General features: G+C 37.0%; 1 protein-coding gene across 1 annotated transcript in view; it reads left to right on the forward strand.

Moving 5' to 3' along the window:
• The window catches only part of LOC139692062 (uncharacterized), a 474,725-nt gene that overhangs the window by 325,182 nt on the left and 124,304 nt on the right, over positions 1-25,239 (forward strand). The window contains exons 2-3 of the mRNA XM_071590090.1: positions 10,617-10,834; positions 18,657-18,792. Coding sequence (XP_071446191.1) covers positions 10,617-10,834; positions 18,657-18,792 — 354 coding nt within the window. The remainder of the gene's footprint in view (positions 1-10,616; positions 10,835-18,656; positions 18,793-25,239) is intronic.

Consider the following 25,239-nt stretch of genomic DNA (forward strand, 5'->3'; position numbering starts at 1 on the left):
ATGCATCGTAATTTTGTGAAACACGTCTTGATGAGTTAATCTCAAGTGCAGAAAAGTTGAAAAGCCAGGAACACTTGGTTTTCAATTGAACTTTCATGGCTACAACAAACTGAGGTAAATATGCTCTAAGGTATGCAACTCTTAATTTATTTCTACATCAGCATCGCCGATAGTTTGGATATTGCATCCTACATTTTTCACTTACGGGTATTGATGGATACATTTTTTAATAAAAATACAAATTGGGATATCTTAATGTCAACAAATTTTTTTAGCGATTACTACATTTGGGAAGTAGTAAATAATATATTTTCATTACTTCATTGTAAACTTAGTGTCGTGAATGTAGGATTAAAAACGTTGAAGATATTTAAATATTAATTGAATATCATACCTACTTGATCTTATTGACACAAATAAGTCCTGATATTATTTTGCGTAAATTTAAGATTTCTTTACGCACCAATCAATTGAACATCATTCGATCCCTAAGACATCAGACTATTTACCAACAAATTTGTGCAAGAACCATTCATCGGTGGTAAATATTGATAATTAAGAAAATAACACTTTCATTAAGTCTCCTTGCTGCAATGTGTATGTGAACTATTTGGAGTCGCAGCAGAGGAATTCATTAAGTGATGCTAAGACAAACTCTTTTCGTGATATAAAGCCTCAGAAAGAACGCGAAAGAGCCATCTCTATATTAATGGTGAATAGTCGAGGATCAAAATTTATATGGTGGAATGTTTTTGCCATAGAGCGGTTTTATAGCAGAGCGAGATAATGCCGTGCACATCAATGAGTTAAAGATGTCGGCAACGACGTTGTCGCAATCCCTTGATTTTGGAAATAATACCAAGGGAATTTTAAAAACTTTCGTCTGGGTTTGGAAACCGTCAGTTTAGGATTGAGCTGATTTTTTTTAAAACCAGTAGACACTCGTTTAGTGGACGAGAAAAAACCTGAAGAATTCAGTAAAGAAATTGTGTAGCTTAAGGATTTATTCGTTTCAATTTTTGTTATTTCTCTATAATCCAAGTGAGGAAACAAAATTAATAACGTCGGCAAGTAGGCACACTTACTTTTCCACATATTGGAAGAAATAGGAGAGAGAGAGAGAGGAATGAACATGTAAAGATAAATGATAAAAGAGAGTAAAAAAGAGAACTCCTGTCTCCTCACACCAATTACCCGGGCACGCCATCTTGCACACACACTCATTCCCTTAACACACTCACGTTTACGAGCCGCGCGACGATAATATGCTTTCCTCGGCGCCTGACTATTATCCCAGCGGCAGCAATGAAAAAGAGACGAATGAAAAAACTGCGCCCCTTGAAGATTCGGAAGGAGTAGAGTGGACTTGGAAGGCGCATAACTGTGTGGCGGGGTGGGAGGGGGTGGAAAGCTGTGAATCAGAGTGGAGAGGTTTCGGGGGTGCTCTGGTGAAGCGAGGCTGAAGAGAGAGGGTGAGAATTGGTCCGGAGATAAATATTATTGAGTCTACTGAGGGAGTCTCCAACATCTCAAAAGGAAGGAAGCTAAGGGACATGTGGGCGGAGCCAGACACTCGGAATAATGGACAGAGGTTGAGTGTCGAGGGGCGAGAAAGATGGAGAGACACTGCAACGGATACGTACGCGTAGAAATAAAAATGCACGGAGAGGAGTCATAGGGTGAACTGATCATAGGGGAATGGGAACTTTCTTTTTCATCTTTCTTTCTTCCACCGAAGAAAAAAAGAAGCCCTCTGAACACTTCGGATGTCTAGACGTCTCTCTCATTTTGAACTGAGTGTTGGTCCTGACCACCTCTTCGTTCCCTTTTCATCTTTGTGTTACGCGAAGCATACCTCTCTCTATCGATGACTCCATCGGTGACTGAGACCCGTGGCATCTTCAAACGTCTTTCTCCATGGCGTTATTTTCTCGAAATATTTTATCCTGCTTGAAAAATGTTATCGGTTACCTCTTCATCGCTATACATTTCTTTATAACTTCGTGAACAATTACCGTTTTTGGGCGTTTTCTCTCAAAGGACATGCATTAAATCTTATTTCAGTGAAGGTATGATTATCGCGTAATATTCATGATGCATAAGAAATTCTTTCAACGCTCATTAAAATACATTTATCTAAGAGTTCGTTTATTCATTAAACGTACTGTCATATACTTCATGGAGTTTTCTCGGGCCTTCCACTGGATCAGGGGTTCCATATTGGCCGACGTTTCGATACCCGACTCGTGCATCGTCCTAAGGGTATATGAGGACGATGCACGAGTCGGGCATCGAAACGTCGGCCAATATGGAACCCCTGATCCAGTGAAAGACCCGAGAAAACCTCATGAAGCAAATACGCCGGGAAAGCGCCAGATCTTACTTTACTGTCATATGCTTGCTATTCTATGATATTCATTTAGGTTTCATCTGTAATTTTGAACTCTTAATTGAACGAAAAAAAGTATGGGATGCCCAGTGGGTAGAACGTTTGAAATTCCACTAAATACCCGAGTATAGCTTACATCTCACTGGCAAAATTTTCTTTTTCCATAAGTCCAATAGTCAGCCGAATTTCTAACAATGGAATGGCTAGTAAATTTGTCCATCATAAGTCTGCCTCCAATTTTAGAAAACTATATTAATAACGAATACGTCTTTGTTTGCAGTATTACGGAGGATATTGACTTTTAGATCATCACTTTCCCTTACTTTTCCTTTCTCGATTTTAATTTTAAATGCTCTAACCTCAACCAATGGCATTTCTTTTAGATCATACGAGTAAAATGCCACTTAAAGAATGAGTGTGTCGTCATCTTATGTCAGTTAAACGAGTCACTTCTCAGCAACTTCGATGGCCCGTGGAAGTAAGCTACTCATTAATTTCCCCCAGCTAACCGCGAATGAAAATGTTAATAATCAGTTTTTATTGTTTCATATCTTAATCCTCAATGTTCCCATTCATTTTGCCATTTCTTCTCATAATTTATAGATATTTTTTGAATACCTGTCATTGTTGGAAAAGTATCATACTATTTCTTTATTCTCGCAAAATATACTGTCGTTTAAGAGTAGATACTTCGCTTAGAAGAAAACAATCACGTATTCGTAATCTGCAGCTATACTACCTTGATCAAAAAGTTCCCGGAATAACCACCGTGTGGCGCTCCCATCGTTCCGATTTGAGTTCTGTTTTTTTTGTTAAATTGGTACATCTGTTGTTGATATTCCCTTTAAATCTTAGTGTCATAACTTGACATTTGCAAAAGTTACGTAGCCAAGAGTACATCTATCTCTGTGTGTGTTGGCGATTTTTTACAATTTCAGAAATGGATTTAAATTTGCAACAACGAACTTGTATTAAATTTTGCGTAAAAAACGGATTTAGTGGCGCACGGACGTTGGAAATGTTGGAAAAGTGTTTCGGCAACGATTCTCTAAAAAAAACGGTCGTTTACCAGTGGCACGAGCGGTTCAGAAGTGGTCGTGAGTCAATCGAAGATGATGAACGCAGTGGCAGACCATCGACATCGAAAGTCGGTGAAAAAATTGATAAAGTAAAAGAAATGTTGGTCAATAACCGCAAATTAACCATCAGAGAAATAGCGGAGGACTTGAACATTGCCTATGGATCCGCCCAAGACATTGTGTTTAATGATTTGGGTTTCCGTCGTGTAGCAGCAAAGTTGGTGCCAAAAGACCTCAATTTCATGCAAAAAAGAGACCGTGTTGACGTCGCAAAAGACATGATTTGCGAGGCTGAATCCGATCCCACATTCATCAAAAGGATCATTACTGGAGACGAGACGTGGGTTTATGAGTACGACACGCAATCCAGACATCAGGCAAGTGAATGGCGTTCACCAAATGAGCCGAGACCAAAAAAACCACGTCGTTTTCAGTCAAAAAAGAAGGCAATGCTGACGGTTTTCATGGATTACAACGGTGTAGTGCATCATGAATTTTTGCCAGAAGGCCAGACAGTAAACAAAGAGTATTATTTGGGCGTTATGAGACGTTTGCGTGAAGCAATTCGCCGAAAGAGACCAGAAATATGGGCAGAAAACTCGTGGATTTTGCACCATGATAACGCACCGTCGCACAGTGCTATCATTATTCGTAATTTTTTGACGAAAAATGCAACAAATACCATCCAACAGCCACCGAATTCACCTGATTTGGCTCCCTGTGACTTCTTTCTGTTCAATCGAGTTAAAAAACCATTTCGGGGAACGCGTTTTAGCAGCCGAGAGGAAGTAATGGAAAAATCGCAGGAAGCACTGATGGACATACCGAAAACCGAATATAAAAAATGTTTCGAGGATTGGATCAAGCGCTGGCATAAGTGTGTTGCAGTCGATGGGGATTACTTTGAAGGGGACAATATAGATTTAGATGAATAAACTTGTATTTTTAATTTTCTGAATAAATTCCGGGAAATTTTTGATCAAGGTAGTATTTTATTGTCAGTCACTTAAATTATTGCAATTAATAAAAATAAATGTCTCATCTCAAGGAATATATATGAGAAGATTCATTTTTTTCTTGTCCATTTAAGGAATAAAATGTCAAATGCGCAGGAACACGTCACTTGCTCCTCTTGACTAAGGTACAAAAATTTTAAAAGTCACAATGTGATCTTTATAGGTCATAATATTTGGGTTAACTCGTTTCTATTCATACTTGTTCGAGGACTCGTGGATACTCTATTATCCGAGCAGCAGCGCGCACATTCAAATATCAAGCGAACAATATGATTCGAGCAAAGCATTTCCTCGCGACTACTAGCGGATGGCCCCGCGGTGGAAATTAAGGCTCGGGAGCTGTATTTTATTTTCAGATTATATACTTCATGAAGTTCATCTTTACTGAAATGTTTCATGCCTAGGAGAATCCTTTCCAATTCCCCACCGTTGTGCAGAAAAGATCCCTCGCTCCCTCTCATAAGGCTTTTTACCTGGCTGACTTGCGTCGGTGCACATTCCCAATTTTTCCTCCTCGTGGGTTTCCACTTCCTCCACCAATTCGCCCTATCTTTCACTTCTCTTCCCTCCGTGCCCATAATTCAGCGCCGGTACCTCCCACACCCAGAAGACTGTTCCTAAACCCCCCTCCCACGACCGAACCGCTTCTCCCTTTCCACTCCCCTACATCCTTGAATATAAGACAAGGTCTTTCCCCTTTGGCGCCCTTGAGGGACGCAGGTATGACTCCCCCTTCTGCTCTGTCTCCTCGCGTTCCCTCCTTAGGGCTAAAATATCCCCTTTCTTCCCTATCCTGCATCCTCCCCCGCCCACATCCTCTCCTACCCTCTCCACCCGCCTGATGCTCCATTGAAACACTATATCCCTCCCTCCCTCAGTGCTCGCACTAAAAAATAAGAACCCTTTGGGCTACTCCCGCGCTTTCCTCCGGCGGCCCTTCAACGTCCTCTTTAACCCCACGGCCTTCCCTCACTCTCTTATTCGTTTCCGCTCCTATATCCTCGTCTACTCCCCTTACTTTAGCAGTTCCTTCTTCTGTCATCCTCTCCTTTCACATTTCCCGTACGTCTCACCAATGCTTCCAATCTCTCTCTTTCTCTATTTCATTATTTCCGCCTTCTTCCCCTCCTCACCCTCCGTGACATCTTCCCTAAATGTGTTTCTTTGTATCTTTCAGTTTATTTCTGCTCTTATCTTACGTTGGGAATCTGTTTGGAGCTTTCAAAAGGGTTAATGTTTCTTCATACATACTTTTCATCGGCTTAAAGGGAACAGAAAGATCCCATGCCACAAATCTACTCGTTTGGCGTCCTTTTAAATAAATGGTGGAACTTTCCCTAGGAACTAAGAGGTCATGTTGAGGTTTATTACTTTTATTCACTGTTGCTGCTGTGCCATTCTATTTGAATTATGTTCGGGGACATAAGGTCATCACACACCTCATCATTGGCAAAAACTTTATCATTTAGATTTTATAGATTTTAAATTTTACCGCCATAGAAAGTTCTTTAAAAAAGTTAAATGTAAAAAATGTATATTTTTTTCGATTCGCCCACCGATATGTTGGTAGCTGAAGTCAAGTTGGGTCAAGTTGTGGTTTTGACCAATTATTTCGCACCGATTCCAATTATTAATTGAATGGATTCAGTGGTTGATGAGCCATCTATCTACTATACATATTCTATCATGGCAGTAAAGTGTACTTCATTAAAACGGCGATAATTTAATGTAATTTGCTATTTCTTTCATGCTCTGTGGGCCATATTGTTAGATAACCCATTGAATTAATCCGTGACCACATGGTACAAAATCATTGTTACTTGCAGAGAGAGCGGCTTGTTTACTATGGGAGCTTTCATGAAAAAGAGAGAATGGCAGCTTTTGTGTGTAGATTACTATTGTTAAATCTAACTTCAGCTGTTCGTAATAAATACACAGAGATTTCACAAATAGACAAACCGCTAACATCAATGGGAATAAGGTTTCTATCGGAGCTCTGATAAATTCAAACCGTAGAACTTTTCAGGCTCGATATGTATATTTTATCTCAGGCAAATATATTTTAGAGCAATAGAATGAATGATTACCATATACTTTCGGCGAGATGAATAAAACGCCCTAATGTGAAAACATCCATTTTTACATCTCCGACACACCCCCATACTTCTTTACGTCTTTCATCCCTTACACATCCCTCCATTCCTCCTTTCCCCTCCGCCCATCTTCCCGTCGCCTCCTCCTCATCTCGTACCCACTCATCCTTTCGAGCCTCTCAGCTCTCGCCCTAATCTCCCCTTGCCTTCCCTTCCCCTTGCACTCCCCCCCCTGCCGACCTTTCCTTTATGCTTTATCTCTCTTATCCCCTATATTTACCACGACACCCGCCCCCTTCCCCCCCCCCGAATTCCTGCCCCTCCTCGATCCCGACTCATCTCTTCCCCCGCATCTGGCCTACGGGGGCCCTCGCATCCACGCCTCCCCTCCGGGCGACCAGACGTCCCGCTGAAGATGTTCCCCCCTCGCCCCTCCCTATCTTACACACTCACACTCACAGTACTCCTCGCGGGGCGGGGGAAAAAATAATCCCTCTTCCTGCCCATTCCGCTCAACCCTCCGGGCTTCCCCGCCCGCGCACTTCTCTTAACGGACGTACTTGGGAAGATGCTCCGGGTCACGGCTTTGGCCCCTAATGATCCTTTAACCCTGCTCGCACGCACACGTAACCTCCCAAGCATTTGATTTTTTTGCTCGAGAGCAAAACTTATCTCTGCTGCCTTATCTTTATTGTGGCATTAATATAGTTTCTACGTGACGCACCTGCTCTAAAGAGTGTTGTAGAAAGCAATGCTAGTACACTTAATAAATGTTATAGAATCAAGGCCTTAGCAGATATCACTTATCATGTTATTAGTACGGAAACACCGAATCTTGCTTTTGAATAAACAAGTTGTGTTAAAAGGCGTTAATTAGTGTATCTACGAACGGAGCATGGAAATTGTTAAGTTGGTAAACGTTTTAACAGAAGGCTAAAGTGTAAATAGTGAGCAGCATATCAACAAAAGAGCAATATAGTTTATATTTTCACATTGAACCATAGCTAATTTCTTCCTTATTCCAGTTCAATTGATCTTGATAAGAATTTATAACAAGATTATACGACTGATTGAGAGAAAAAAATTCTAGAACACTTAAGCACATGCTATTTCATAAGATGTAAGATTAGTCATATTTTGATGGAAATGGAAAGGAGAGTACTCCAATTAAGGGAGCGGCGCATCAAATGACAGATGATGAAAACTCTGGTCACTAAATTAACAACGTAAGTAGTGCAAAGTACGTCAGCTGTCAATTTGACTCTTTTCCGAATTCCATCCCGACCCCTTTAACGATGATATTCCCCATGGCAGAAAACTGCAAAGGCATAAACTCGTCAAATACCTTTTACTGCTTTGCTATTGCCTGTAAAAATGAGTGTACGCACACACATAAAGGTACATGTGGGACCCACATACTTCTCCGGCCCTTCTGACACACGATTCCTCGAGAGCCAACGAGTCAAATCGTGACGACGTTCTTTTGAGATTCGGAAATAGTGGAATACGATGAGGCCAGCGATGAGAAAAAAGATCGCGGAGGGGAATTCAAATGGAGTGAAAGGGAAAAGTGAAAGTTTGAGAAGCATGGGAAAAAGCGTGAGTGAGAGTTCAAACAAGGGGTAAGGGAGTGGTAGGGCATGGGGGAGAGGGGCACGGAATGAATATTACGAATGGGGTGCGAAAGAGGGGAGCGATAGAGGGCTGGAATATACTGTTTTGATGGCCCTGCTTTAAATTTCCCAATGTATTGATTTGCATGTTATTATTAAGAACACCGTAAATATATTCCATATACATCTACATAATACCCCACAAGCCGCGGCAAGGGTATGTGGCGGGGGGGAGTTTTACGTCCCCACCTGTAAAAGGGAACAAAACCACAAGCAAAATCAATACATACTTGCAAAACTATACACAGTGGCGTATACATTTATGCAAAAATCCCTTCATCCAACACGCATGCAAACACATACACTTTGATGCAGTATGAAATCCATCCAACGCGCAAGCCAGAATATGAAAAGTAAGAATGCGGAACTCCACCACCACATGAACATAATGGAAATGGAATGGAAATTAACGCAAAAATACTTCCTTGACCGGGATTGAACACAACGGGTGGATGAGCTATCGAGGAAACGTAGTTTACTTTAGTATATTGAGATCTGTGGGCCTTATATGTCACTAAGTGCCCCGATTCTTTTGCCAAGAGACCGCGTCATGGGGCTGTTTCAATATATATATATATAATATATATATACACATACATACACACACACACACACACACACACACACATATATATATATATATATATATATATATATATATATATGTATGTATGTATATATATATATATATATATATATATATATATATATATGTATATATATATATACATATACGCTTATTTGTGAAATTATTCTTGTGTGTCATCCCCTAAAATAAAAACAGGCACGGCATACACCAAAAGGAGCATTGGTTGGTATTGATTTAACATACTTGAAAATAATTGAATGCTATTTATAAATTTCTTCCTCTTCCCTATTTGAGTTTGCTCCTATTGTCAATTATCAAAGACTTGGCTACGTAGAAACCTAAATGATGCAGTATCAGAAGCAATCTGTGTTGTACATAATTATGTGCGGCGTTTTGCATGTGCTAACTTGACCCATTAATGCCACTTGCAAATCAATCCGGGCCTTAGGACGAATGGATGGATGGCACTAAACTGCGCCTGTATTGCAAGTCGTTTCCATCTGAGTAAACATGCGTTTTTTTTAGTAAAGCGATAAATATTTGGAATTAATACTTTTTTTATCCTTATGCTTTCACTCACACTGGATCAATCGTAATTTTTTTTTCACCCATAAATGCACAACAGCCAAATGCAAACGCGCTACAAGAATAAATGATATTAACCGCAGTCAATCAGTTAAAAGCACCAGGAAAAGATTCTTTTCCATTAATTAGGTCTGGCATTGAAAGCTATTGATCCAATAAAGGAACCTATTATGGTAGATTCCATTTTGGGTGACGCAATGCGTTTCTCTTTTTTTACCAAGGAGATGGTAAAATTATAATAACATTTCTGGAATGCTGGAACAACGCCGACCTGCCGCATTACTTTTCGTACCAATTTTAAGCAAAGCTATCGCTGATAATCATAGCGTTTTATTAGGAACTGTATCTATAAATAGATATATAGCAATTATTCCTATTCCTATGCATTTAATTTCATGCATCATATGAGGTTATAATTTTAAAATATTTTTGTATTTAAGGCAATTCATTTTTTCGTAAAAGGTCCATAAACTGTCTTGCCCCCTGCCGATTTCTTCATTCCCTCCTAGCTCCGCGCATTAGTATTTTTAATACATGCTTATCCAAGTTAATCCTGCTCCTTCCTATTTAATGCTCCCTTCCATTTTTCCTCCCTTCCTCAAAGATGCCGCTAAATATTACTCGGATTGATGAACCATAATGATGATATTATAACAGTAAAATACATTTATATTGAGGAAAATCAACATCACCATTAAGAAACTTGCATCATCAAGATGGTATAATGCATAAGTTTGCTTTATTTTATGCCTATATTGGCACTATATTATGTAAAAAATGGATTTTTAAGTGAAACTATTTTAAAAATATAGTCAGAATTTTAATTATAATTTTACAAATTGCATGCTTCCAATATTTTCTTATTATCTTACGCCTGATATAAACCGCGTATAAATGATGAAAACAAAAGTCAAGTAAATTTTGAAAATAAAATATTTGCCTGCCATGAAGTAAATAAGGCGTTATCCCAAATAATAACGTAATGATAAAGCTAGAGTAAAGTGAGACACTCTTATGTTTACATTTAGGTATTTCTATATTTTTTTAGAGCAATATGTCGTTAAATCTGTTACATGTACTTGCTTATTATGGCTATAATAATATTTGTTTGATTGAGATTGTAAATTATTAGGCTCACAATTTCTTCGATGCAGTAATTCACTCTGAGCCTGCATTCTTTCCCTTTCACCAGGCTTCGTTCCCGGTGTCGCGGGCTTGAGGGACGTCCGCATCGAGGTTCCCGAGGCCGTGAGGAGGGGCGACAGGGCCAAGCTCAGCTGTGAGTATGACCTCGAGGGCTCGCCGCTCTACTCGCTCAAGTGGTACCGAGGGGACGAGGAGTTCTACCGCTTCGTCCCGAAGGAAGCGCCGCCGTCCAAGGTGTTCCCGCAGCCGGGAGTCAACGTGGACGTGAGTAATCGGACTATACCATTTAACTGAGTCAGCAACCCATCGTTCAATAAGTCCCGGGACTAACGAAGAAAACAACATTTGTTTCGCAAAATTCATTTTTATTCATCAACATAATCACCTTCAAGAGCTATACGTAGAAGACATTCCAACGCTTTTCTAAGTTTTCGATACCATGCTTGTAAAACGGTTTGTATACTTGCCCTCAAAATAAGCTTCAGTTGCGGAGGTGTCTTCCTCTTTCAAATCAAATCTTTTTCCCTGGAGCATATTTTTGAGATCAGCAAACAGCCAGTAGTCGTGTGAGGCTAGATCTTGAAACTAGGGGTGGGTCAATCATTTACCTAAAGATTGAAGCCCAACTTGTTCAATTTGGCATTATTTTCATTGACTTGTACCACGGTGAATTGTCTTGAGGAAAGATGATTTTTTTCTTCTTCGTTTCCGGTCGTTTTTTTTGCAATTTCTTCCTTCGAAAGCGCCAATAACTCAATATAGTAGTCGCTATCGATAGATTTTCCCTTTTCAAGGTTGTCGATGCAAATTTTGCCTTGCCCATTATAATTAATATGCCGTTCAATAAGTCCCAGGACTTATTAAATGATGGGTTACATTTCAGCGTTTCCCATACTTTTTACATACTTCCTTGCTCCCCTTTCTAAGAAAGCAGATTTTTGATGGATACTGAAAATGGTGACAAAATGACTACTGATAGATTCAGAGATTTAATTTCAATTTGATATATTCTAATACTTTATAGTTTTAAATTCCACTTTCTGCCAAATCCCTTTGTTTACCTCTTCCAGATAGCGTATTTTTTCCTCTTCCCACTAATAATCCGTCCTCAAGCAAAGCATTCATTACATCTCGATATTTTATCATCCCTCATATCCCACGTCCGATGTACGAGTGTAATGTCCTTCCTGCGACGTACAGTCCGACGGGAGGGAAATGTTGGATATTTGTTATCTTGGTGTACACCAGGCGGCGGGAATCCCCAGGCGACTCAGGCGGTGAATGTGACCTTTTAGAAATACGGGTTGCTCCAAGCTACGAATCGTAGCTCATATGGAGGCAAACGAGGCTTCGGGGCGTGGATTTGAAGAGATCCTGCGTCCCTTCAAGGATTTGCAGTCAAAGATGAAATGAGTCGAGGCAGAGATTTAGTAAAATTAACTTTTTTCAACACCATGCCGCCAATTGGCAGCGTAGGATTTCTTAAGAGCCGTAGAGATGGTTTAAATTGAAGAGTTCGTGGAAATTGGAGCCGACTTTGTTCAACCGAGGCCAGCCCTTTCATCTACCTATCTACACAAATCCCCTTCCATCTACCATAAAGGTGCGTGGCAGGTGTTGCGAGCACAAGGTGGAAGTGATAAGGGGTCGAAAGGGAAGGAAGAAAACCCTTGAAAAAATGTGTATAGTGGTGTACTTATGCGTAAATGAAACCTTAGCTCTAAATAAGTTTTAATTCCATTCACTATAGAAGTTTGCATATATATTGAACTAAGGGGATTAAAATGATCATCAACCCCTTATATGAGAGGGCCACCACCACACTAAGACAGGTCATAAAGCACTGGAAAAGAAGTTGTGAGAAAAATCAATAAACTACGTTCATGCACCTTCAGGTATCCACTCCTGACGGTAGCGGTTCCATAATCGCCGGTGACTGTAAACCCTCCCACTCTAGGTTGGGACGGCAATAGCGTTAAAACTGGACCCACCACAGAATTATTGCAATAGATTACACAAACCAGCTTAGAAACACTCACTTCATCATGTAGTGCGCATAACAAACCGCGCAAAAAATTGATATTAGATTCATTCCTTGCAATACTTCGGAGCTTTTAATGGCGTTACGCTGATTGTAACTTCTGACGAGGAGTTGAACGCTATTCATGAACACAAACTGTCTCCGACGTAGAAATAAAAAAGAGCATTCTTAACCTTTATATATATATATATATATATATATATATATATATATATATATATATATATATATATATATATATATATATATATATATATATACCCTGAAAGTCACCGCCAGGGTGTGTGGCTACACTCATTACCTCTGGACACTTTCCTTTGATCCCATCACACCAAGTGATTAAAAATATCTGGACAGAAGTTATTTGGGATGTAGAATTGCTGATACCTTTTCTATTTTAGTGTTTTTCTGAAAATGTTGCGAAAATATAACTCTATAGCATGACATCCCTCACCAGGGAGGTGAATTGACCCCCCAGCGAGTGTGAACGTTTGCCAGTGGAAAACGTTCCCTCGAAGTAAATGTCAACATTTTGTTTTTTTTTTTGCCGCTGAAGAATATAATCATCTCGTATCGTACCATACGCTTTCGTTTCGACGGACACATTACGCTTTCACTCATAAAAAAATTTCGGAAAAACAAAAACCAACAGAGAGAGCTTTTAGTAGAAAGTTTCCATTTTGTTCATATGTTCTCATCTTCGTGTTCCATAACTTTTTGACCCGTTCATTTCGAACAAAAAATACGGGTGTATTGACAAATGTCGTTGCTTATCACCTGTTTCCCCAAATAGGAAAATATATGCCTTGAAAACAATGGATCCCATTTAATTTTATGCCGGTCATTTGAAGAGGTGGTAAATTGAGTCCTTTATAGACTGGCTAGCGGTATGACGTAGATTAACATTGTTATTTTAATGAAAAGGTTTGAAATATTTACTGACTACAGAATAATCATGCCTAAATGACCTACAAGAAGCCATCGCATTCCACGATCTGCTAAACAAAAGTTAAATATAACCATTGGCGTTAAAAGTATTAATTTTTTGGTCAAACTCTTATTGATGGCATGGTTTTGTCTATCATTATAATATAGATCCAATCTACTACGCTTAAGTTATAGTTGTGGATGCTTTTGGAAGAAATATTGTCAAATACTCATATTTATATTTAAATGAATATTTAATTCATTAAAATATTTTAACGTTCAATCAATTTTTTAAATTTTAGACACAGTTTTATTCTTAAATGTCAAGGTTTAATCAGTCTACTGCCAAAATTAAACGCTTCTTGTTTATCCTTTTGTCTATGATGAGAATATTCCAACATCGAGTGAGAATAAGAAAGAGAAGCAGAGGGAAGTGCACCAAAACTCACATAAACTTAAAGTACATAAAGTGATTATTGCTTTTCAGGATTAAAATATTTGATGAAATTATGACCCATACGTCCCACTTTTAGTGCCATATTCGCTGGAAAGGTTACGGGATACTTAGTTAACTTACTCGTATGATCAATGGCTGACGGAGATGAAACTTAGCTTTTGTTTAATAATTGATGATTAAGAATAACCAAATCAACAGTCACCGATAATAAGAGTTTGCTTATTGATTTTTAAAGCATCTAGGAGCATTGCACATATGTCCATTTCTAATGAAACCTCAGAAAATGGGGACGAAGAACTAGCAGGATTCGCCCGGTCTTGTGGAGATAGAGGTGGTACATTTACGACATCTCGTAGAGGCACCAAAAAGTGGATTCTGGGAAAATATAAATCAAAAGAAATCAAGCCAGAATATGTGCCATCGTGTGAAAATAATCTGTTTTGCAAAAACGTGACAAATTGAAAGTTTCGGTTGAAAATGAACTATTATTGTAATTCATCGTTTCTTAGAAGTTCATCTCCAATTGATTCCGTATCTTTTTATGCATGAGTCAGTGAAGGTAAATTTTACATCATTGAAGACAAGCTTATTGTTTTCATCAATCTGCATTGTGTTCTAACTAATATCAGAAATCAGTTGACGCGAGTTGACAGTATTCTAGTATCCTCAGGATCTCCTGTCCATGAACAAAAAACCATTTTAGATCCTTTTATCTAATTATTTATTTTCCAGAGAATGAAATTTTGGGAAAAAGAGGAACTATCTGGAGGAGTTCGGAACTCCATTGGAAGGACAAAAAATGACGCTCTTATGGCGTTATTATGTCGTTCTGTTGGCGAATGAAGATTTGACGTTGACGTGGGGTGATAGTTCAGGGTGGAGGACTTGCAAAAATTGGTTTAGTGTTCCACATAGCGGTGGCTCTTGTAACGTACTACACGAATGAATGTTTTTACATTTCATTACATTAATGACTTCAATGTGAGTATATTACCTAACCTAGGCGTAATTGCCTCAAGTTTTATTTAACTGTAAGTTAATGATCTTTTAAGTGCATTAGCCTCCTTCATAATATTAAATACAGATGGAATTCATTCACATTGTTTATGTTTAGAGAATTAACTAGACGTCTAACCCCTTCTGCTCCTCTTGTACATCCTTCCTAAGTATTCATTCCCCTTTTTACTCTTTAGGAGGATTGTTATTTTTATCGATCTTCTAAAGCATACTTCTAGGTAATACAATTCTCGTGTTTGTAACTATTTTGTCAAGAATCGGCAGTTACCCTAGGTAATATGTAGACATAGATAACATCGTGAAGGTCCATATCATGAAACTTTTTTTAATAAGCGTATCTTTTTTAATTCTTGTACCTGTAGTCTTGTCATTACTTGTAAGATTAAATTTACCTGAAAGTCAGTGATGTCACTGGAAAATGGCATCCGAGCTACTGCAGAGCACAATATCAACTTAGGTGGAGCCAACACATCCAGACTAACTGCTAGTGTAGTCTACTAGCCTTTCCACGGTATGTGAGCACTTATCATAAGTTTATTTTTACGCAAGGAAAATACCGAGGAAACGGCAAATGACATAATAATGGAAGTGTGCATGAAATGAGCTTTTCGAAATCTTTTGTGTCGTGTGAAAACTCTGATTATGAAATCAAGTGTCAAATTAAACCGTTGGTGCGCTGCAAGGTAGCCATTGCCGTGCACTTACGAGAGTCCCGCCATGAATCGTTAGAATCTGGCGTCAATCTCTGGCGATTGGCACCAAAGCCACGGCCAGAACACGTTTCCAACCGTTTGGCATTTTGCAGCAGCATTTTGACGGAGCCCTTCAAATTTCAATTAACGTACAAATACATGTTTAACATGTAAGTATAAAATGAATTAATGCTTTAAATTTAGTGCAGGACAATCATTTTCATATAAGACACAAAATGACATTTCACGCAGTGGAAAATACTCCTTCCTACTCTCAGGGAAGCTGAAGGAGGACTTATAATCATTCAATTTTTTTATTGTTTTCTTTTTAATCCTGAAAAAAATATATACCCCAGGCCTTATTTTCTAAACTGTTCCATTAATTTTTTTCTTCATGTTGATAAATATTTGTAATTTATCTGTCTAAAACTTCACGTTTCATTTCTAATACGATGAGATTTCGGGTATTAACTGGTAGAATTATTCCTTATCAAGTTGACAAAACTTATGGATTGAATTTAATTTTATTCATACACCCAGATTTCTTTTTTAGTATACCGTCATTAAGTGACAAAAGATGACATTTATAATTACTCTTAACTTATTACCAAGGCATATTTATCCGTGAACTAAGCCTATTATATAACTTTTTTGATTCCATAATGTTTTAGTTAGATGCTGTATTCAATTTGCATAAATAATAGGGTTGTAAATGTATAGTCTTAAAAACATAGTGAACTTCCGTGCTGGTCAAAATTGCTTATTCTCCTTCACCAAGTTTTTTTCCACTTTATTTTTGGCAGTAAATGATTTGTTTTTTATTGGTGTGTCTAATAAAGTCTCAATTATTTCTTTTATCTACTTTCGTGGCTGTTTTACCACGAAAAATCTAACGCAGACATTTTTTCGCTAAAATTTAGGTTAATTGGTTCAGATAAAATCTTTAAAACCTCAAATGACTTTCTAAAAGCTATTATTCCCTTTAAGCCCTTCATTTGCATTGTCTCCTCCTTGAGATTAACCTCGCCGAAAGTGGAAGCATCTGGTAAAGTTCAAAAGGCCTTATAAATTGAGCCCATCAATTCGAGTGATTGCGAATGAAAGAAGGGAAGTGAAAGCCTTTTACGTGCTTTCGAGAATTTATAAATCAATATATGTACATAAATTATTATTTTCTAGGACAAATACCATATTACTAACAAAATACATCTAAGAGTTCTTGTGTCTATTTATTCTTCCCGATCTCTTATGCAATTTTTCTGAACCACAATTTCTAATAATGTATATTTCTAAAGTATAGCATATAATAGGTGTATAAAATACATGATTCCGAAACCCAAAATTGTTGGAAAACAATTATTTCATAATGGGTTCGTTTACAGCAAGTTAAACGTTTTCAACCGTCGCCCGTACTGGCAATGTTTTAAGGTTTCAGAATGTAATGGGCTGGGTTGGATTGGGTCCTATTGTTACTGAATATGACATTTATAAGGATGGAAATCGAAATGTAGAATATTTATACCTACTCGCTAATACTATTATTTTGGATGAATTGTACACTGAAAGTAATACATTTTACCAGTAAATTTGCCTTTTTAATAATATTAGAAACATTTAATTAAGAAATTTCATTTTAGAAATAATTTTACTAGGAAAAGTATTTTTGAAAATTATATTATTATAAAAACTGCATTAGAAATTTTGATAGAGAATCCTATTCATTGACGGAAGAACTAATATTTATGAAAATTATTCTCTAAGTATTCCCTGCTATACATATGTGAGCCCAAATAATCTTAGCGTAAAAAGTCTTAATATGAAAACAGACCACTTTAGGTACTCGTAGAATTGATTGTAAAAATATGGCGGTATATCTATCGGTGAGAAGTGTAGAAATCAGATGTATTACGAGTTCATGTATTAATTACAAACAAAAATTATTTCGAGTTAAGTAATTTCGAAGTTATTATTAAGTCTTTATAATTTATAAAATACGTAGAACCTTTTTCTTAATACAGCAACACAATTGTGGAATAGTTTGACTGTTTTAATATTTTTGCATTAAGCCATTGTTTTTCTATAAAGAAAATATTGAATTAAATGTGAGATCATAAAAATACAAGACTTTGGAATTCAGTAAACGAAATTATTCTAAGAGATCAAGTAATTATAAAAATGAATTTACATCTCAATAACTTTGCTACTTGCATTTTAACCTTTATACAATTATCGCAAATATACCTTTGTATACTAGTCCTTGTGTCCTCATTTAAAAACATTGCTTATTGATTACCCAGCTAACGGCCTAATATACGTGTTCTTTGTGTTTTTTTAACTCCTAAATACTTACTCTGTAAATTAGCTTGTCACCTGATCCTTATATTTTAAGCTTGCCATCCAGAATAATGAATTAAAACGTGTAAATTTTCCGTATGACATTTTAAACTTGCTTCCTCCAACGCACTGAATCTAAGGTCAGCACTTCAAACACCTGAGAATTTTATTTTCAAGGAACAGCTTGGAATATTTAGCAAATTGAGCATTTAAATAATTAATTCATTTGATTAATTATTTTTTAACCTATCATTCCGTTAACATTTACTGACTCCCACGCAAAATTTTACTTTGAATCGGTTTTACCTTATTTTTTTATAGAAGTTTACTTTCCACCCGCAGCCCATTAATTATATTCCTATTGATGCACATAAGATATTTTCACGAGCCATAATTAATGATCAATTGTTCCAAAATTCGTTTTTTAATATTTTTTTCTATGGTTTCAAAATTACAGTTTTTGAAAAGTAGATTACACTTTCACTTCTGATAATGAGTTATTAGACATAAAAATATTTATTATGAATAGCAAGCAAACAAAATGGCGAATTCTTCATGGATGAATGCTTTCATAATTTTTTGAGTGAATATATTTTCACCTTGCCTCTTTGATCTTAGGTTTCGCAATCCAACGCCCGCCAAGTTGTGCTGAGTGACGTACAATTGGAGCTGACAGGGATTTACAAGTGCGAAGTGTCTGCCGACGCACCCTCCTTCCATACGGACATAAAGGCTGCGACAATGGTGGTTGTTGGTGAGTACACCTTTTCCCTTTCTCTCTGCATGTAGAACTACTATTGAACCCTTCTATTGTCATGCCCTCTCTGTCATAACTTTCTGGATCGAATGATTCACTAGATATCATGATTCAATAGAATTCCCAAAGCTGTGGGCAGAACACTTTGCGGGCTCGAAGGAACCCGCATGTGGTCGAGCCAATAATTTTATTCGATAATAAGGAAAGTATTGTTTAACCAACAGGACTCAAAGCCATGTACGAAGTATTGCGAAATTTAGGAAACAATACCCTTTCTAAGCTTCTTTGGCACCTTCAAAATTTTTATTATCCGGCTTATAAGATGTTTAAAAATATTATGTAGATTTAAATTCTCCTCAAGTTAAATGAATTTAATATTTTAAACATTTTTTGTTCTGCTTGTCTTTTGTCATTTAATTAGTTGGTGCTGGTTTAAATATATTTGCATGGGAAAATTTAAAACATATAAAAGTACATTTAATTTACATTTTGGATTGCCAAATGGCTGACTTCCACGCAAATCTACCAACTGTGGACAGGTATCGGATTCCGGTCGCAGGGGAAATCTGCAGCTGGTCCAATAATTTCCTCTTGAATAAAGAAGAGAGCGGAGTGATATAGCTTCTTGTGTGTTTGCAATTGCAAATGTTTCCAAAAGATACTTGTAAATTCTCTGCTGAATCCTCTAACGGTCTGTATGATAAAATGTTCATTTTTTTCATTACTAGGATAAAATTTTATAAATATACCTTTTAAATAAAGGTACAACTTATTTAGAACGTTTTTCATATTTTTACGTTTAACGAATTAAAATATTTACCAAAGGCGATTTCCTTATTCAACTAAAACTAAGATCTGCCATGTCTTACGCACTCTTGTTGTGAATAATCGCGCTTCTCAAGACCACCATCGTCTAGGATAAAGTCCTAAAAAGTTCATAATTTATTAATTACCCTTGCATAAATTGCACACATAAGAAATCGTAATTGGGATGCGGACGAAGTAATAATAAATGCGATAAGAGAAGAAAAAATTTGGTTGGGATAAACGGAAGAGAGACTGAGAAATTTTTGGGTGGTCAGAATTAAAATATATTGGAACAGTATGACTGAGAGGAAAATATTTAGCCGGTAAGGGGAAAAAGATAATACGTATGGATTTTAAGAATTGGAAATCTGAATGGATTTAAAGGGACAACAATGAGTTTTAATAGTCTCTGGTATGGATCCACATACTACGTCAGATCCGTGGAAAAGCTTGAAAAGACGTTTGCAACAAAATCCTGAGATTTACTAAAACCTTCGTCTTCTTTGTGAGCTACTTAATGGTGAAAACAATATTGTCGCGTACTTTACAATATTATTCACTCACCTCAACGGCTGTTTTTATTGAATTCCAAATTTTTCTCTCGCTGGAGTGATTTTAAAATATCTAGATCCGATTATTTGCCTCAGCGTAGTTAAACTCCCGTCAAATAGTGGAAAAATGGATAATTGCGGAGAGGAACCAGCAGAGAGCAAACCATTGTTTCCAGGTTTTAATTCTGGAACCCTCGATTATCCACAACCAACCCTTACCTGAACAGCAAGTCAAGCATTAGGTTTTCTTTAACGATCCAGCAGTAATAATAAAAAGTTGGCCCATAAAATCCTTGCTCTTCAATTTGCCCAGGAGCATTGGCGAAAAATCTCTCTCTGTCGCTCTTATACTTAATGAAACAAAAACGAAATGGTGGAACAGAAAAACTTAAACGAGTTTCATTAGAACTCGAGAGAATGGCTCCCAAGCGTATTAACTTTCACTTCTCTTTCGTCGGTCGTTCTTTTGCCTTCCCCTTGCAGTTCACATCCGTCTTATTCAACTCAAATATCCAGTTTCCGGTCTCCCCGAAAGAAAGAGTGATGGTGGTCCTTCTATTCATACATGCATGTGATTCAATCTTCATCAAAATCCCTTCCTTTTATACCTGCTTCTAAATGCTGCCCTCGTTTCATTCCTTTTTATGTGTCTGGAAATGAAACGTTCTCAATCTTGATTGGAACGCGATCTGCGGCAACTTGAAAAAAAGAATGCACTGTTTGTATTCAAGAATGGAGTGGATTAGGGTGACTTACCTATGTGGTTAATTCTTAATTTTTTTTAAATGGCAGCTATTTCATTTTTTTAAATTTTTAAAACGCTGTGTGCAATAACTATGAGTTGTGTTTAAGGATAAAGACGTTGATAGTTGTTTTTTTCTCTGATTATTTAGCATGCCTCAACTTAGAAAAATATGCACATTGCGCCAGACAAGGACGTCATTTGCATTTCATTGATGGTATTTATCTTCTGAAAATAATTTGAACAGTAAATATACACTATCAGGAATTCATTAAAAGAAATCAAGTGTGCGATATATATATATATATATATATATATATATATATATATATATATATATATATATATATATATACATGCATACATACATATATATACATGTATATATATATATATGTATATATCCAGTCTTACTTGAAGAAGGCCTCGGAGAAGGCCGGAAGCTTAAACAATTTACTGTGTTAGTCTCCTTTTAAGTGTTACTATTTTATTTGTGTTCTATTGTACCGTCCCAACATTATATATATATATATATATATATATATATATATATATATATATATATATATATATATGTACAAACACACGCATGTGCGATGATGCAATCATAATTACGTATAACCTTAGCTAAAACTAATGCATGGTTAAATACAGCAAAAAAGGGTAAGAAAAATGTATTATAAATAAGGAAAATAGAAGCCTTTGTTTGTGAAAACCTTTTTAAATAAAGAAAATTTATGAAAAAACCAATTTTGGAAATGAGCAAAGACTGAATGATCACCAGAAAAGGAATTCTTTAAAAACTTTAATTCCTTGAAAATATTGCTTGACTTACTCTATGCTTTTTTAGCTATTTATAATGTCTATCTTCCTCAACGGAGGTTTAAACTGTTTAAATTTCATTTTTATACATCCCTATTTCCCCTAAAAAACACATTTCTGTCCCTAAAGTCTTTGTGATTTTATTCACTTTATAATTTCCTTAACCTCTCTTTCCAAAATCGGTATATTTTACTTTCTCTTTCTTTCCTTTGACGCACAGCTGTTATGTCTTTCTATTTTCACGTTTTTTATCCAGCGTAGAACAGTTCAATGTATTAAATTATACGTTATTCATACCCTTTAAATAATATTCAAATGTATTTGTCATTTGTAGCCACTCTCCATGTCAAATCCTTCAATAATATCTTTTGCCTTTAAGGACGCCCAATATAATTATTATTGTTTTTCCTTTTTTTATCTTGGTTCTATTTTTTTCTCAAAAATATTCCTATGTTTTCTTGCATGGGATACTGCCAATTCTTGTTTTCTAAGTATCCCTTGAATTTTATTTCAAGCGTTCATTTAAATGCTCCCCTATGCATTTGTATCCATTAGTTGCCACTATTGCTGTGTGTAAATTAAGAAAAAAGCAGGAAATTATTCCTTTCAATCCAGCGGTTAGTCTATTCCTGTTCTCAAATATCTATAATTTTTATACAAACTGATTAATGTGCATTTATTGAATTGAATTGAATATTCACTTTCGAATTGCTCAACTTCCAACGAGCAGACAAATGCACTCCGACTGATTGGACTACAAGGTGACAGATTATGCTTGCCTCATAATAGCCAAAGGCGTTGCTTTAGAGTATGAGCAGACGCTCCTGGTTTTGCAACTCTAGATAACGTGTCAGAGTATAATTTGGGCCACCCGAGTGTTTAATATGCAAGAATAGTCTCTGTCTCACGGTATCTCGAATGATGACCCTAATTTGACGATTTAGCTTGTCACATTGGTCGAATCCGCATTGCACTCCTTAACCAAATCCACTTATTTCTTAACATAATATATTTCTGATTATTTAGGTCGCACAAATATTGCAAAATGCAAAAGTACATATTATATGAATAAGTACTTTTGCTAAAGTTGGCGATTTTCAGTAATAACCTCTCTGATGCTTACGAATCGGTACGTACCAAGGTTCCATGATTTTTAAAGCACTTAGAAAAAATCGTGGGGTTTTCATAATTGAAAGAAAAAACTTTAAAAATTTCAAAAAATGTCATAAGTTTGTTATTTGTATTGTAATGAGTAATAACTATTGCGGTATTATTTGACGTGTACTGACTAACAATATTAACAAAAATACTTGACGCATTAAGCTATTACCCAGCATGTAATGTCAATTACCGTGTCTGAAACTTAAATGTATAATTTTAGTGGTGCCTTCGTATCAGTAAATATTGTGTTAGTGTACAAACAGATAAATTATGACTTTAAATCCCGGCTCGGTTTCACCTGTGGACGTTATACTAACCCCAAGCTGTGTGCATTTCCGCGGACCAGTAAAATCCTTTAAATCACTCGCGATGCGGAAAAGAACTGTACATATAGGTGTAAACTCCCAAAACCACAGTTTTCGCAAAGAAATCAGCAATCACATATGAAATACGAAATCATTATTACTCTTGCTTTTCAATTTTATATCTCTAGATGGTTTCAATCGAACAACAGCAAATAATAATGAAGCAAGAAACACGTCTACATTTGGGAGATAAATTTATATAATGGGTTATGAGAAAATAAGAATATTTTTAATACAAAGCACTTGATACCCTTAAGAGCATATTGTAAATGTGTTCTTTATTTTTTAGAAAAATGTCTTCTCTATTTCTTCTTTCTAATTAAATTATGAATCAGCATATTGCGTCATAACTCAAAAGAGTAATATATGGACATGAGTATTATTTAGAATTGACGAATACCATAGTTGTTTTTTTATCCAGAGTATTGAATAATTATACAAAGTAAAATATTTATCAATGTTTGCTCGGCGCATATATGTATACATTATCGCAAATTTTCTGCCACCGAAAGCCAACGGATGATTCTCTACTTTCAATTCAATGAAATTTTGATTCATTAAATAATTTTCATAATTATTTATATCGCCTTTATATTTTATTTATCAGAATTGTATTTTTCGAATTTTTGTAAGAGATACTGATGACATATCAATGGCATTTATTAGTAGAAGGAATGTGGCAAATTAAATTCCACTGAAATAATCCAATATATATTTATATCTGGTGTGATTTGGCTGTTATGTGCCAAGATTATTAGAGTAAAATATACTTTATCTCAAAAACCGTAGAGAATATATATTGAACTACAAACATGAGAGATTACCTACACTTGATCTATACTCTATTTTATCATTTTAAGTTTTTAGTATTTTAAGTTTTTAGTACTTTAAGTCCGACAATGAGTTTTCATTTTTGATTGATAATCTATATTTATTCGTTTGATATTGAATGTAAGAAGTGGTAGATATATTAATTATAAAATAAAATGTGAAGCATTTTTATCTCCGTTTTTACTCCCATGTCTTTGAATCATATCCACCACCCTCGGGGGCTGGGGGACGTGGTTCCGGCACAGGGGGAGGGGTTGGGGGTACGAACGCTCGTATCTTCAATCCCTTGAATGGGCCTCGCAGGAAGGAAGAGACGCTCCGTTATCCCCGTGCAGAGAACATTTTCTTTAGATCCGACGGGGCAAGAAAGGCCTCCTCTGCCTAGGGAGGAGGGGAACGAATGAATCCGGAGTGTCAGGTGATTGGGATTGGGGAGAGCGAGAGGGAAAAGTGACTCAATACCAATATGTTGCGGGGCCGAATACCTTACTTGCCTCCCCTCTTCACCTCCACCTTCAGTCTAAAGATTAAAGTACTGGCGCTAAGTGCGTCTGCACTCAGGTAGTACTAGCTGGGGGGAGGACTACCCCGTCCTGTGTCCCTCCGTACTCGATTTCCCCATTGATAGTATCCTTGAAATTCGGCAATTTATAATACATACCCGTTCGGCAAGTTGCGGCGCTGTAAGGCTCGGGAACCTGGGGTAAAAAAGGCTTGAAAGCCGTGTACCGAAAGAGGTGGGAGATCCTCGCCGTGGAGAGACGGGGGGCGGGACGGTGGTGATGTGTTCCGTTGCCCGCCTCGCATGTGGGTTTTCGCTCGGGTGTTTCTGAAGGTCTTGGGTATTTCGCGTGTGTTAAGAGCGATGCACGGTTTTAAGTTTCCGACGACTGCGCCTGGTTCTGCTCTCCGTCCCTCTCTCCCTATAGGTTTTCTACTCGTTTCCTTCCTTTTGGACGATTTGAAACCTCTATGCCTTTTATATAAATGCATGTATTTTTTTATCCTTTCGGACTACGGACTACTATTGATTTTTTTTCTTGCAGCCGCGGTAGTTTGGTGAGGTTTTTCGGCGACGCTATCGCTAAAGTATCATTCACATCCCCGACCCACACACTGTTCCTCCGACTTCTCCTCCCTTTCCACCTCCTCCCTAGGAGCACAA

The sequence above is a fragment of the Hetaerina americana genome, unplaced genomic scaffold (assembly GCF_022747635.1).
Source record: "Hetaerina americana unplaced genomic scaffold, ioHetAmer1.1.p SCAF_4, whole genome shotgun sequence".
Lineage (NCBI taxonomy): Eukaryota > Metazoa > Arthropoda > Insecta > Odonata > Calopterygidae > Hetaerina > Hetaerina americana.